Raw genomic sequence first — 16,745 nt, forward strand, 5'->3', positions numbered from 1 at the left:
TGACATCTGCGCTTTGTCGAACTTATTGAGCAAAGTTGAGAAGAGCCTCTCTCTGTGCGGTACATTGCACAGGACAAATTAATCAACAGACGAGTGAAAACACCGCGTAAGTAAAAACGACATTTCCGTTTTATAAAATATTGTAAAAAAAGCAGCGCGCACTGCACATGCTAAGGAATGTCGAGGAACGAATAATTGTCCGTCCTCTGATATGCCACCACTTCTTCTTCCGCATGCAGCAGTCAGTCTTTACCGACCGAGTGAAATGTCACTTATTTTCACTATAACCACTCACGCTGAAAGCCACTAATTATAGCGCAATTTTACACCAAATCCCTAACGAAAATATCCAAAACCATGTTTTGTTTAAAAACATAAGTGACATTTCACTCGGTCGGTAAAGACTGACTGCAGCATGCTCTTGAAGAATCAGCCATTTTTTTATGGGTCCTCATCGCACCCCGGGAGATTTGAATTCTTCAACCCTTCATCGTCATTAAGTCTAGAACGAACTCTCGCGTTTCGTACGTGGCTGGACGGTTTCTGGACTCGGTGTCATCGCCTGATTGTCGTAGGCGTAATCCAGGGTCGTGTCTTCGCTGGGATGCCTCCTGGAGAGCGGAGTGCTCGTTGTATTCGGAGTACCGTCGCCGACTTCGCTCCTCGGTGCAACGACGGTCGCACTTATCGTCGGCATCGCCAACTTCAGCCCATTTTGCTTCGGGTTTTGACCGACCTCGACGTCGTCCTGCACTCGATTGTTGTTCGTCGGTTTCTGGGGGAAAAGAAAACGAAATCACGTGATACCGAAGCTCCGACGATCCCTCAACTCGGTTATCTACTTAGTATTATCAATTGTCATCGATTCCTTACTTTTACCCATTTCTTGCTCAGCTGTCCACCCTGCCATGATTTTCGGATCTTCTTTATCGGCTGAGACTTCCAAACCAAAAGGAAAACCACTACGACCACCGCGAGACACGTCACTGTCAGCGTAATGGTTACCAGGTTTTTCAGGCGTTGGACTTCGGCTGAAATTTTAAATAATGGGTCTCTTAAACTACTGAGAACTTCATCTTTAGTACATATATATATACTCATAGATGAAAGTCTGTATTGAAGTGTCTTGACAATTTTCATCTGGTGTCAAATTGTTTCGGGTGTAATAAAATACTCTTTTTATTAAATTGATATACACTTTCCGGAATGCGATGCGTTCATGCGTTTTTAACCCTCATCCGTTAGCGAATAGCGTCGCAACCTGAACCGCACAGCGAGTAAATCGCAATTTGGAATGACGGGATCATGGCCTGCATTGCAGACTAACATAGAAGCTGCGTGGTGTCTGGTTTGCATAGACAAGATCTTGATATCGCGTGCACGAAATTGCGATATGCTAATATGGGCGGTGTAGGTACGTAATAGACGGCAAACCATGAGTCGCAACGTTCGTGCAACGAAAACAAAAATTAACGGTGCAAGAGCAACTTGAACGTTGATACAGCGACGTATTTGCGGAGCAAAGCTCCATGAGGAGTCTGAGCGACCTTCATATTCGAAGGAAAATTGACTTCCGGCTCAAGAGGAATGATTCACCGCCTTGTGTGCTCATCATTAAGTCACACGGATACCTGTTTCCAAGAGTTATTTTCATCGTTCGTCAATATTTGAACAGTTAATGACATTCGCCTGCGCTCATGTGTGTCGTAGGTAAGCTTGCACACAAGATTCTTGCCCACACGTTCATGCACCGATGGTGTGTGAATATCGAATACGCATGTGCGTCTTGCCGCAAGGCTGGTTTTCCCGGACCTTGAAGCCCCGCGGCGACGAAAGACTGTCCAAGTTTCAAGTCTCGTCAAGCTTGAGTCTGAGGAACTTGTGGATACTGAACACGAATGAAACAACATCCCTACTATAATGTTATAGTAATAAATCGCAGCAATTTCGAAGGACGTACAGTAATGTCCATTAATGTCTTGTGCTTCTGGCTAACTTGTTTTCGATCCTAAAAAAAATGCGAGCTCAATTCTATACGAATTATGTGATCGGAGGTCGTTGTCACATAATTCGTATAGAATCTAACTCGCATTTTCTTTCGGACCGAAAACAAGTTAGACAGAAGCTGGAAGGCATCAATAAACATTACTGTACAAGCTTAGACATGAACGATTCGAGATTTTTCAAACGAATTTTTGTCTTTTTACTAGTTGCAATCAAAACCGGCCGATTTATCGTTAAAATGAGGATTTTACATAACCTTTGGACATCGACTCGACGAATTTGACTTCTATTCAAGTACCCAACTACATCTCCCTGGGTATAACTACGGGAATATAAATTTCCATGGATATCTCATCGCGACGCTGCCGAGGCTGCCTTTCACCTGCGGTATTCGTTCGCACGCACGCACGCGGACTCGCTCGTTGGTATAATATAAAATATCGACGGTGAGTCAGACACCGCAGAGTTTATAATGAGGCATCTACCTGCAAGAGTGTATGAATTGATATTTAGCTCATGCTGTCGAGCAGCTCACCTCTTAGATTCGGATCTTCCCCCAGCAGCTCTTTACGCAGCACGTAACGCTGGTCGAGGAGATACTCTGCAAAAACATAAAATAAAAACACAATTAGAAAATTGTCGGATCATCCTCTACCGAGCAAACAAAACATGCAATTTTATCATATCAATCGAATTGTCCAACGAATCATAGGTCAGGTGATAACGGGGCAAAAATTTCGTCAGGATTGCACTGTAAGCAACAGTTACCAAATTGGTTTCAAACCTACCATTTCTGAATGTTTTGGAACCTCGTGAAGACGAAGAATCGATCTATTGCTCATCGATCCTCTACCTTCAAAAACTCTGTCGCACAATCATCCTGTGATATGGAAATAATAGGAATGGATTGGACCGAGTCGGTCGTCAGAATGTGGTTCATAACTGGATCAAACTCCAAAAAAGCGACGTTCCATGTATCGCGAAAGTACTTGGACTATTGTTTACGGCCATGTATCCATATTTGTAGCACTGCGAAAGTGCATGCATTGAAGGAAATTCTTTTGATGGAAGTCTTTTTGTAAACACGAGTGGTGCCAAGCGTTCATCGGCATTGAATCCCGGGTCACGCACCGCGGAACGGAAGACAAGAGCCGACTCCTCTTCAGCGGGTGTGTGTATGAAAAGATATCGTTTTACTTCAGGGCCCAGAACCAGACACTACTGCAGACCCTCGACGAAGCTTCGAGTCTCCCGGCGCGGTTCTTTCGACTCGAATGGCCGCCGTTCGAGGTGCGGCTCCAGTGTTGCAGTACCGTCAACAGAGGTGAATGACTCCAAGGTAACAGCAGCTAGTGACGACAATCGGCTGGCCGATTTCTCCGGCTACATTTCAGAGGGTGGAAATTTAACGATCGTTGACGTCGAAGAAGCGTCCAATTTTCAAATTCATGGTCATTTCTCGTCCCTAATTGTCACCACCAATACCAATGAAAATTTCCTCGCTTCCTATTCTCGTCTGCGTCGTGTGCAGCACGAGGAACGCCTCCGGCGACATCCGATACTGTGTGTACTCTACGTAACCTGTTCAGCTTCGTTTTGTTTTTTTTTCGCATGCAGAGTCGTGAACTCGACGTGTTGAGATAGCAACCGTACACTTTTTGTAAGAACGAGTTCATTGAAACAAAACCTGCTCGGGTGTCTTTCCGCTTGTGGAAAACCGAAATGGCGACAATTTTTCTCTCATCATCGAGATGTTGGAAACAGAAAATCGCTTTGAGTCCAAAGTACACTTTTTCACACATTCTTTCTAAGCACGATTTGCGGGGTTTGCTGCCGAGGCGTGTCAAATTGGGGTCAGAATACCGTGACTGATGATCGCAGTTGAACCCGAGTCATTCAGGGTCAATGTGTCGGTTCAGGCCCCAACAATTTGGATTGAAACAAATTGAAGTAATAACGCGTATCGATTGACAACGGGATATTGGTCACAAAATAATCAGAGAATTCCTGATTTGATCGCCCAAAATTTTGGGACAAACATAGATACGTAGATACCAGTTTTGTCAACGTTGACCAACCTTCGGAAGATTGATGAACGTGGAAGAGTTTATATCTCACACGGACTGTACAACTTCTTACCTTCTTCGACGAATTCTTTGGCTTCTTCCTGACGACGTGACAAGAGAGGAGAAACGGAGGCGAAAATTTGAATATAAATGAAAGTAAAGACGAACTTGAAAGAAACGTAACGTATAATAGCGACTAATGGAAGTATATAGTAGCTATGCAAAGTTGGTAAGACTTGGAATGGTTTAGAAAATGAGCTGAGCGCAGGCGCTGCTTCTGCCAGTTGTGATAGCAACCTGCTGCAAACAATGGCAGGTGACTCGATTGCCGTTCCGTACACTTGCTGGCGGTATATCATGCGTTTTACATACATAGGTAAACACACTCGCGCATACGTGTCATAACCGAGCAAAAATATGGGTCGAATGTGCTCAACGATCGTTGGTAAGAATTTATTGTATACGCGAACACGTCACGAGCGGTTGATAGGATTGGATATATGTTTTGCTTTTTCTTCTTGGGATTATTCTCCGATCTGCAAGCTTCCTCTACGGACAGTAGAAAACCATGGCCGATAGATTTTTCACCAGAACCCTGACGTTCTCCCAAAATTTATTGCTTTCGAATTCCAGAAAAAGAGATCAATGCACAGGAATCCTCGCGGTTCTTAGAGAGGAATTTTCACGTCAAGTCACCCTGTCCAGTGGCGGAATTTTACCGTTTTAATCCTTCCGCACTGGGGCGTTGGAATGTCTGAGTACCGAAGGCCTAGATTTTCCGTTAGTTTTCAGGTCGATCGATTCGCCCTTGGCAACCTGGAGGTTTCTTTGCTCACCATTGACGATGACTCAGACACCGCCAAGTAAACGGAAAACTCTGGCAGCTGATCGAATTCTCAGGGGTGAAAATATCCGGGAAATTATCCACTCTTAATCAACTTCTTGGATCAGGCTTACCCCGTCGATAAGAGAAGTTTTTGTCTCGTAAAAGTTGTTTTATAGTAAAACAGACTCCAGCTAATTTTGGGCATGAACAAGAAGGGATAAATTAACAATAAGTGGCAAACTGCGCGAGTCGAAGGCTTCATCGGAGGCGACAGATGGTCGTTGATGGTCGAAGTCGGTCATCCGGTCGGATCGGTTCGAATGAAACGACACGGAGAAGAAGAAGAAGAAGAAGAAGAAGAGGAAGAAGCTAGTGGGAATAGGTTGAGACGATGAGTCACCGCCGTGTGGTAAGAGGCGGTAGGACAGTCAGGTGCAAAGTCAACGTACTTGGGACTGCCTGTACAGACTCTTGAAGCATTTATAAACTCTTGTACAACCGATCGTCGTTTCAGTTCAGAGTTTCTACAGAGTAGGAGAATCGAATGAGTGTAAAAATGAACGACGAACAATTACACGAGGTGTGTCTATAGAGGCGTGAATTTTGTTCCCGAGTTCATTGAGAAAATTTTCATTCAAGATTACGTCGAAACTCGAAGATCATTAAAGAACCTTGCGAGTCAAAATCTCATTCACGTGTTTCGACGGAAGTAAAAAGTCCAGCAAAAATGGCGGAGCTTGTCGTCAATTTCAAGGATGGATTAAAAATTATGAATCCGTGAATCACTGTGAGAGTGGAATAAACTAGTTCCTCGTAATTAATACACCTTACAAAAGTGTGACACGATTGTTCGTCGAGATCGAATCGAGACTCGATTAAATGACCTTCGGTACCACATTTGCTTTCTAGTGGGTTCCAAACGACGCAACTGTACAAATTAAGTATCGTCAACACGATCTTATCGTCGACTCTGTTATATCGCAGAGCTGGTCTATAATGAACGTAGGAACTAAGTGTTGAGAGGATTCTACGCCTAAGCAAATCGCGAAATAAGAAACTCTCTATATTCTTGAAGACGAAGAGGAGTAAAAAACCGATCGTGACCGGTACCGAGTCTCGCGCAAATTATGCAAACTACGCAATCGTAATCAGCTCAGAGTTACTACCAATGACTCACCGTCGGTGATAGGCACGCGGCCAACTTACGTGCTGAATGTGTTAGTGGCTACGTTCAGGTGCTTTTAACAAGAAAATACCGTACGAGTTGCGATAGAAAAGTGCGTCGCGGTATCTTCAGCACCGCGCCGAAACCTCTTCGCTCATAAAAACGACGACTTCGGGGACAAAAGGATAAGGAAAAAACCTGGCTCCGAGGAAACCGAAGAAATTCTCCCGAATAAACCGGCTCGACTGCCTCTCCGAGGGATGAGAATAGGAGAATCAGGGAGCAAGAAAGGAGCCGATCTCCCCGGTAATCCTGGAAATCGTATTCGGCTCACGCAGGCGTTCGTGTAACAGGTTGTGAAGAGGCGTTATTTTGGGACACGAAGGTCCGAAGTCGAGGCTGTGTCGTAACGACTATCCTCGTTTTTTCTACCTGCGTCTAGGAGATAGTCGACGAAAGGAGAAGCTCCTTTTCTAAACGCTTTTTTCCCGAAAGCAGATCCAACCCACGTACCGGGTGTTCGAGAAATTTTTCCTTTTTTTTTCAAGTTTAAAATGTCCTTGTTTTTAAAATAATCTCGTTCGACTTACCTTGACAGTTCGCCGTGCACTTGGGCAAATCGTGGTTGTGAGTGGTCGGGTCGCAGATTTTGGTACATGCTTGACATTGGCTGTCAAAGGTGCTGCAATATTCGTGGGGTGAGCATTCCATTGTGCCACACATCGCGCCTCCGGGTCTTATCGTCGACTGGGCAGAGCAGAGGACGAAAAGTCCGAGAAGCGCCACGTGGCTGCAGGACATCTTTGTTTCCTCTTTAGTCGAGTGACGAAAGGAAGATTACTTTTCTTCTTCCCAAGGATTCAAATAAGCAAAGTTCAGGACTCCGAATCGGACTTTAACGATTCAATCATTTATTCTTCTTATATTTCTTGACGGCAGGTGAAAACTTAAAAAACGATATTCAATCCTTAGATTTCACGAACTTTTGAGTATTTTACATATATTCTAGATAAAAAAAAAATGAAAAAAATTGACACAAATTTACTCCGTTTCGATTCGAATTCACTAACTGTAATCGAATGGTACGTTTCTCGGTGGATCCATGTTCGTTCCAGATTTCATTCTAAAACATAAAGAAAAAGAAATGTTCTCGTTAGAATGATGTAAAGTGAAACAGGCGTGTAAAGTTTTTATTTCCCTTGTCTTAATCCGTCGAAAATTATCGCAGGAAAATCGTTTGATGAAAAAATAAGATACAAAATTGAACAAAGTAAACACCTCGACTACCGTTTGGCTCACATTCAGGGGGATCGATTTTCGAGGAGGGTGCAGCAAGGGTGGATATTCTACAGGTACAGGTAGGCGTAGCCTGTGGGCAGCTAGACTTTAGTGTTTACAGTTCACGCAACCTTTTCGAGCCCTCCTAAACCGGCATAGGAATCTCGTCTTTCTGTTGAACCTGCAGCACGTCGATGAAGAAGGGACGAAAAGAAAGAAGAAAAGAAATTCTTTTCAGACACCTTGCGGTCTCTATGGACTCGGGTTTAGAGATCCCATCTCTTACGTAACGTGTCAGGTAGGAGTTATTTTTATTTAAAACAGAAATACAAAATAGTCGTATTATTCGTGCGGTGAGAAATAATAACGAGAAATTTATTAAAAAATTTAACATTTTTTAAAACCTTTCAAAAAATCGATCACGTGTAATGATTGTTTTGATAATAAAACGATATAGTGAAACGAAATTTTGTTTCCTGGGAGAAAAATGATTATGTATATGATAAATGGTTATATACTTGTTACATGACAAAAAAGAACAGAGCGAAGGTTTTCGTCGTGCAACTTTAACAAGGAATGCTGGCAACATCGATTAGTTGTGGCTCTAGTTCCACACTGAGGGTGTATCTCACCTTAGGGTCGATTCTTGCCTTAAGCGACTGGATGAAGTCTTTTGTGAACAAGAAACCTGGGGATTCGATAATTCGGTGAATAGTGAAGCGCGCGATATGATCGTGAGAGGAGTAATTAAGGGTAAATTATTATTTTTTTTACATTTTTGTCGTTCAATGATAGCGAAAATCGAAAAGAAATTCAACGCGTTTATTCGTATTAATTTTCTCCAACTGTCAATTTATTTTATCAATCAAAATTCAACTCTACACACCGTTTATAGAAATGAATGGAAATAATTTACACTAGCAGGTATGACGTTCGAAGGAATAATTCCAAGTTTTAATGAAGTCATCGCTATATGTGTGTAGACGCATGCAGATAAAAAACTGTGCCGATGATGCGTATAATTAAAAAGCCGAACAAAAGAAGAGTCTTGTCATTATATTACAGTCTTTGAACGATGTACGTTCAACCATTTTTCCAGTAATAATAATACAGAAGACAATATGTACATACTTAACAGTACAGAAGGAGGAGTAAAAGAAGAAAAAAAATTTACACAGCGATATGTCAGTGTAACATTAACATTTTTGTACGACAACGAGTTACGCGTGGAAATAAGTATATTGAGAAAACAAAGACGCAGGAAAAAAGAAACACTTCGATGTATCGAGTTGTTTTCTTCTTCTTCTACTTCTTCTTCTTTTTTTTTTTTTTCAATTGCAGTACGCTATTATTATACGTTATAATATTATGCGAATATCGTGCATCATGATCATTATTATCACCATCGGGGATAGGAATTCAGTAAGAATGACTTCAGACGCTAGAAAACGTATCCGGAATCGGTGAAAAACATCCGCGTTAAAATTGACGATGACGTCGGGGGGGGGGGGGGGGGGGGATATCGAATCTGCAGTTTCTTGCAGCAGAAATTTTTCTTGTAAATTCGAACAAGTTATTTCTTATATAGTTATACAATAATTGGCTAACTTGATTTTTGCCTAATATAATTGGTGTAGTTTTGAATTAGAGACTGAAATTTTTTTTACGAGATGTGAATATTTTATTGGGCGGAAAATTGGACTTGGAAAAGGAATCGAACCTGATCAAATTGACCGGTTGACCGGAATCGGTTTAGGAATAGCGGTAAATCGGCACGGTCGAACAGCCGCGTGCAAACTGTAATTGGAAAGTTGCCTTATTTATGGCACCAACTATACTGCTGCTGCGAAACCGTATTTCGGCCAATTTTCATGCGCGCAGAAATTGCGCATCTGTAATATTATAGACGGAGAAATATGAAATCGGATTTCGGAATTATAAGCAAACTATATATTCATGCGTTATCGCTTGTCGCGTTTTTACCAATATTGTTTTGCAATAACAATTATTGTTTCCAGTCTCGCTTGTATATCTGATATACAATGCGTAAAGCTTTTGTGGCTCGTTCGTTGTGCATATTGAATGCATGCACGTGTTCGCATTCACGGTTATATTGCGTAATTTCAACCGTATACATGCAGGCGGAAAAATTTATAATCTTGTAACAGCGCGTTGCGGAGAGAAACTCAAGAGGCAAGAAGGTTGTCGCGAATTATAAGTTACAAAGTGACAAAGAGGGCGCGACTATTAATAATTGGCGAAAAAAACTTTGAGAACACGTGTGACGTTGAAATTTTGTCCGGTTTATTATCCGGCAGTTTGCGAAATTGAAATAAGGCAAAAAGAAGAAATTATAGTTACACAATTTTTTGAAGAATTGATACAAGTTTTTGCAATAAATTACGTCGCAGATTTTTAAACTGTGGTAATTCGGTGACAGAAATTTTTGGCAAAACTCTTTGTATTGTTGTTGTAAGTTAATTGATCTAAAACACACGGCTGTAAGTTAAATTCGCGAGCCTAGCTTGGCCTCGTGGGAAATCAGGAAATTATAGAGGGTGGGAAGAATTTCACGGTAATTAGTGTGCGGCAAAAATTATGTTTCTTTTGTAATTTCAGGCCGTTTCATTATCCTCCAAATACATGTAATATTTCAAGATACAGCGAGCTGCAGAAGCTGGATGAATCGTTTCCTCTTCACGCTCGCCGCGCCCCCCGTTCATTGTAACTTCGTGAATGTACTAAACACACTTTGAAACGCGTGTGAATATAAAAGAGGCCGGAAACGACGGACAGGTAATTAGTTACGCACCCAGAGAAGGTAAATGCAGTCTGTAGCAATAACCCGGTTAATTTATTTTCACGTCTACAATCCATTCAGATGCTGATTGCCAACTTGCATTGGCCAATTTGTTTACACCAGCGTGTCAAAAATGCAAGAGTTTGACAAATATTTGACGATTTATTAAATCGTTGTATTTGTAGGCCACGAAAATCTTGATGAAAGTACTAATCCGGAAAATACAAGAATTGTAGAAAAAAGCTTGGCTGGCACTTCAAAATGGTTAAAAACAAACTTGTACGTTTCACTTTACAACGGCGTATTTGACTGCTGAGACCGTTTTTTTAAAATTGACTGAAACACTCTTTTTCATCAAGTTGGCAGCATTCAATATGTAATTTTACAACATTGGACCGATTTTGACAATGATCAAAAATAGGGAATGTTAAATCGAATACTGAAAAAAAGGAAACCTGTTTCACTTGTAGCTTTTTAGAAATCATTCTTCTGAATAAAAATCAGCGATCGCTGAATGAAATCTAACGAATCTAATAGTTTTTCTAACAACTTTCAAGCGATTGTAAGTAAAGCATCGATAATAAAATCAGCGATAATTCTTTAAAATGAAATTTCGATGAAAGTGACCGAATATTTTCAACATATTTATTATTTCCAGGAAGTTTTGTATAATAAGCAACACGTATGGTAGCTCCGTTTATATCTATACATACTTTCAGTGTAAAAATTATCCACAGAGGCAAGACGAAGGCTTGAATCGTATAGGAATGTCGTTCGACTGGTTTGAAAAGGAGTTCCTCTAAGAATATACAGTGAAGTCACTACAACTTGCTATACTCCGTATACACCTCACTACATAATCAGCTCGTATGTATGCAAAGGCTCAATTCTGCAGCTATACCAACATTAATTCAAGAGCATCGAGACAACATTTTATAAATCACTGCGTATCATGCATTCGAAATGTAACCGTAACTCAAAATACGCTCCTTTAAACTTTTCGCGGGTTTAAATTCGCCTGAAATATTTCGTTTGTAAGATTTGGATCGCAAAATATTTCTAACAATCCTCAAATTTATCGTTTACAAAAAAATTTCAAGTGAATGGAAGAAGTTGTTCAGAATTTTTAACCCTTAATTTCGGAAGACGATTTCGAATCCTGATAATCGCTCCAATCTTCGCGTGGATAAAAATTTTACCCTTGGTTGGCAATTTAGCTCGCGATAATCAGAAACAACTAACTCTAATTGAAAATATCAACAATCGAAACACAGATTATACAAAACAAAACAAAAAAAAAAAACAAATCGATATTCACAAATATCTCCAAACGTTACTCACCTGAAAATTGTAGCACCGCAGAGTAAATTTGGAAAATGTATGTGAAAAAAAAAGTGAAAAAGGGGAAAATTCACAGAATCACACCGCGGACTTTCACCCCGCAAATAACGGCGGTTTATTTGTATCCACTGATTCGCGCGTGTTCGATAATTCCGCATCAATCGCGCGAAACCGGATGAATAAAAGGGCGAAAATCGCCGTCTGGTAGAACAATTTGCCCGAACATTTCGACTGGCTGTGTAGAACTGTCGATCGGTGGTCGGGTGCTCGAGCCTCTCGGCAGGCTAAAATGCCGGTCAGGTTAACTCCCACCAGGAGTCAAAACTCCCCCTTCGCCTACACCTGCGGCAAGACCACGACTTTTACCTGTTGCCGATTGCGCGCGCATCCGGCTCACAGACAGCTCGTACCTGTAATAATCCTGTATCGTTATACCTGCGCCTCTTGGAAGCAGCTATAACCGTTCTTCGGATTCGATTCCTCTCCATGCTTCGGACGATCCTTTTCTATCCTTTTTCTTTTTTCCTGATTAGGTAAGGGATGCAACGACTCGGGATGAATGGGCGGCTCACCGTTTGGATCAGAAGTTTGGAGGGGGAAGAAACTGTTTGAAAAATCTACGGCAAATAACGCATTGATTTTTCAAACGTTTTTTTCTCTTCAGGTAAGTACGAATAACTTTCAATTCCGGTCATTCTTAAAATCAGTGATGGTATATCTTTTTTTTGTTATATTTTTCCTCCACCGTCAAATATCATATAATTTTTATAAAAGTATGTAGTAAAGCAAAATAGAAGAAACCATAGGTTAGTGATATTCAAGTCGCAAAAATATTGACGGTTGGACGATTGTTTGCTCAAAAAACAGATCGAGAAGCCGGTGAAATAGGTTGGAAAACAATAATACGATCGCAGATACGACGACGCACATTCACCTCGCATTTTGCTACGCTTGTAGCGTCTGTTTCCGGTAAGATATTCCCGTTTTTTTTACTCGAGAGAAGGCGTACCGACGGATAGAAAGATTTCCACCATCTTTACGTACAGTTTTCGCACCTAGCGTCGAATGTTTGCGCTATGAAAACGCGTGGGAACAAATATGGCGCACGAGTAGGGATTCTTCTGGGGCAAAGAAATGTATAAAAGCATAAAGAAAACGTGTGCAGGTTACATCTATGCTGACTTTTCATTTACAGAGGATAAGATATTTAGATGGAAGTATAAAAAGAGAGCTAATGAATCGATTGATTAATTGATAATTGAGAAAATTAGTTAAACTCCGAGTTACATGTTATACAGTTAGAAATTTTATTTCAAATAATGGTTTTTCTTTCGATCTTTTTCCTTAAATTCTCATTTCAATAATATATTAGTGTACAGTGTTTACGAAAGGAAAAAATTAACTTACATCGAGTATTTAAAATTACTAAATTCGGTTCTTTGATAAAATGGTAATAATGGTAATATATTATATGTATATATATGTATATATAATGTATATTGTATACCTATGTATAATACTATTAAAGTACACGAAAAATTGCAATTTCAATTTTTCTGAAATTCTTCTTCCAAATAACCCAAATTTATTTCATCGCCGCACGTTTGAAAGTTCGACAATCATCTCGCAGACGACGGATTAAATTTAATTCAATGATTTACATTCTTTAATCATTTTACACCTCACATATTCACATTACAAAGTAACCACTTTGCAGATAATAATACTATGATTTTCGCAATCAGTAGCTTGAAGTTTGCAAAAATTGCGAACTATCCGCTTTTCGTTTTTCCGACATAATTACCAAATAAACAAATATGCATGTAGCTGTCGAATATACGTATTGCAACGATTCTTAAATATAATCACCATCCCGAAACTGACTGCAAATTTTATTTGCTACGCTTATTTTATAATTATTATATTATATGTGATGCAGTGTGTTTACCATATACGTTATAAATTATTAAATGTTTATTGCCTGGTGCAGGGTAGGTGGGTGTACATTATAATACGTGTAATCATCAGTTGTTTTTTTTTTTTTTTTTTGTTTTTTTCTTCACAAAAATCAGATATGTCACGAAAAATCGCCTGAGCTTAATGATCACGCAAAATGATTCAAATTTTTCAAAGATCGGATTATTTTGATTAACTAAATTTCTCTCCCTCCTTAATATAAATTTATTTTTATGACTAATTTTCGTTTCTCTTTCAACTGTCAGACGATTTATATTTTGTGCGTTACGTATAACATATAATTGCTCATCTCTACTGTATACTTTACGGTGATTATACCAACATCTATTTATATGTATAACTATATAGCTTGAAAATTTTCTACGTCGCAATAGAGACACCCTGTATGTATAATAATAATATATTATTCTTAAGTTTATTGTAGCATTTTGAAGATATGCGCTAACAATAAGTTTACTCCTTCTTTTTCATTCTTATTTTTATTTTTGTCTCTATTGCATGGTATAATAATTCCTATTACGAAACCGAGATTCGATTACGATGGACAATTTATCGTACAAGATTAATTTATTTCCATAATAAATGGTGCCGGTAGTTTTTCTATTTTCTTTCTTTCTTTTTTTTTTTTTTTTTTGTTTACTTTAATACTGATTAAACGGCTCTAGGTTTCTATACATTATACATAAATTAATCTTCAAACTTTAATCCTGCATTGATATACTTTAGATTAATTGTTTTCGTTTTATTATTTAGAGTTATTTAAACCAATCATATAATAGATGAGGTGTCCGCAGAATAATTATACTTACGATTAATTGTTAATACATATTTCGCAGAATGCATGGAAAACATTAATTTGCGATCACATTTCAGATTTATGAGACAATTTCTATAAGCAGGATATTATTTGTCTTCTTTTTTTTTTTTTTCTTTTTTTTTTGTTAGAAAATCTGTTCCTTCTTTGTTTTCTTTTTTTGGTCAAAATCTCGAATCTAATATAGTTAATCTTTCTTACCTTTCCTTCTTCCTACCTTCGTCTGTTCGTTTTCCAAATTTTAACCAAATTTATCCGGAATATGAAACCAAAAAGAATAAAAACGATGCGAGTCTGATGAAAATAATTTGTGACAGTCAAAACAGAGGGAAAAAAGTGAACAAAAAAAACGTGTTGAAAATTTTTCGCACATTATAAGACGTAATTTATAATAACTTGTAATTAAGGACTTTAAGTGGAAAGTTTTATAATTACATGAGTTCGTTTTTTAAGTTTATTTTATAAGAATTTTAATGAATAATATAAAATTTAGAAATATATTTAATTAAATTTATTTCATTCGTCAACTTATATTTCATCGATCGATCGATTGATCGCTTGATTGATTGATTGATTAATTAGCAGGGAAATTTGAGAAACAGAACAACGTAGCGTATGGACAATTGTACGCGTACATTGTATATCACAGAAAATGAAAAATCGAAACTTCCGACGTCTTTTCGCCTTCTTCTCCATCTTCATATATTTCTAAATATTTCCATTTCCTCTTTTTTTTTCTCCGTCTTCTTCTTCTTCTTCTGCTTCGTTTTCTAATAATTTATACAAGAATTTCGCACCCTATCACGATATATATTATATTCTTCAAATGTATATATACTACAGGTATATATAGGAGGACGATTCCAGAAAATTGTTTTTCGTTTTTCTTTTTTTCAAATATTAAACTAATTTCTCTGTACGTATACAAATTATTATACAGTGTATTATCAAAAAATCAATACGCGCTACGTCGTATATTTTTGTAGAATAGAGTATAGATTAATGTATAGGTATATGTGTAAATATACAGTATATTAAATAGAAGACACTTTTTTTTTCCTTTTCCGTAACTTTTCTTAGCTCGTTTTCATCCTTGATTTCTATAAAATTTTTAACTCGTATTTTCTCTCTCTCTCTCTCTCTCTGTTTCTCGGTTTTCATTTCTTTTTGCGAAGTATTAAAATTTTCAAGATTCACTATACGAATTTCATTTTAGTTTTTTTTTTTTTCCTAAATATTTAATTAAGATTTGTTAAATTTTTTTCATATTTTTGTTCTACATGTACCTAATTATTTATTCTACGTTCATATACACTCTTTACATTAAAGATGAGAAATTTGTTTCCTATCGGACGAACCGAAAACTTTCGTTACACGCAAAAAAAAAAAAAAAAAAAAACACCGACAATGTCACGAAGCATTTCGATCTCGCCAAATAGAATACGCATCGACTAATCAACGTGTTACTTTGCGTCTTCGATATATATATATATATATATTTTTTTTTTTCTGCCGCATCTCAGTTATCTCCATGCTTCTTTTTCAACAATTATACCTATTTATTCTCATACTTCCTGCCGTTAAAAATCTCCTCGCTATATACTCGCTTATAAATATAACATACATTTCACTATTATACGTATAGAAGTGTATATTAGAATATTATTGTTTTAATATTTAATTAATATTGGATGTTATTATCTTTATCGGTATAGTATCTTGTAAATTGTTATTAGTTTTTTTTTTTTTTTATGAAAAAAAAAAAAAAAACTAACCGCGAAACAGACACGTTTGGTGTAAATTTGTAATAACGTTGTTGTCATTATAATTATTATTATTATTATCATTGTTGTTGTTGTTGTTGTTGTTAACATTGTTATTATTATTAAATTAAACACGTATATATGTATAGAAACAACGGACACACACATTACATCATAAAATCGCACACACTCGCGAATTTCATCAGTCTCGTTTCGCGCTACTTACTCGTCGTCGTCGTCGTCGTCGTCGTCGTCGTCTGTTGTTGCATTGTGATTCGGGCTACATAACGATACAAAATATATTTTATAATTTATCGTTATTAATATTATTGTATTTATTATTATTATTATTATTATTATTATTATTATTGTTGCTGTTATCATTAATCTTTTTTCTTCACGCGTTGTATAGTAAATTTATTTATACGGTGCTTTATCCGTTCCGACACCTCGACGAAAAGCTTGTAGAAAATGAAAATTATGATTGTATTTTCATTGTAATTTTTTTCTTTCCAAAATTCGATTTTTTTTAATTTTTTTTTTTATTTTTTTTTTGATTTATCGATTAGGTTTATATATTTTCTAAACAACATTTATACGATGTACAAATAAAATGAGGCAAATTCTTATGCACGGATGTGAGAGAATAAAACGGGAATGAAAAAGGGACAGGAAAGTGTGACGAAGCGGTGAAGTTGAGAAAATGGAGGG

At 37.9% G+C, this 16,745-nt stretch overlaps 2 protein-coding genes across 2 annotated transcripts in view; both read right to left on the reverse strand.

Annotated features, from left to right (window-relative positions):
* Positions 1-334: 334 nt before the first annotated feature.
* Positions 335-6,974, reverse strand: LOC124409763 (protein grindelwald). The gene is made up of 4 exons (XM_046887594.1): positions 6,652-6,974; positions 2,540-2,605; positions 874-1,031; positions 335-775 (listed from the first exon to the last, which is right to left on the reverse strand). The coding sequence occupies exons 1-4, from the start codon at positions 6,860-6,862 to the stop codon at positions 503-505; spliced, it is 708 nt and encodes a 235-aa protein (XP_046743550.1). The 5' UTR covers positions 6,863-6,974; the 3' UTR covers positions 335-502.
* Positions 6,975-16,268: 9,294 nt separating this feature from the next.
* LOC124409755 (growth factor receptor-bound protein 14-like) overlaps positions 16,269-16,745 on the reverse strand; it is a 288,180-nt gene continuing 287,703 nt past the window's right edge. The window contains exon 17 of the mRNA XM_046887582.1: positions 16,269-16,292. The gene's annotated coding sequence lies outside the window, so the exon portion shown is untranslated. The remainder of the gene's footprint in view (positions 16,293-16,745) is intronic.

This window comes from Diprion similis, chromosome 8 (genome assembly GCF_021155765.1).
Source record: "Diprion similis isolate iyDipSimi1 chromosome 8, iyDipSimi1.1, whole genome shotgun sequence".
NCBI lineage: Eukaryota > Metazoa > Arthropoda > Insecta > Hymenoptera > Diprionidae > Diprion > Diprion similis.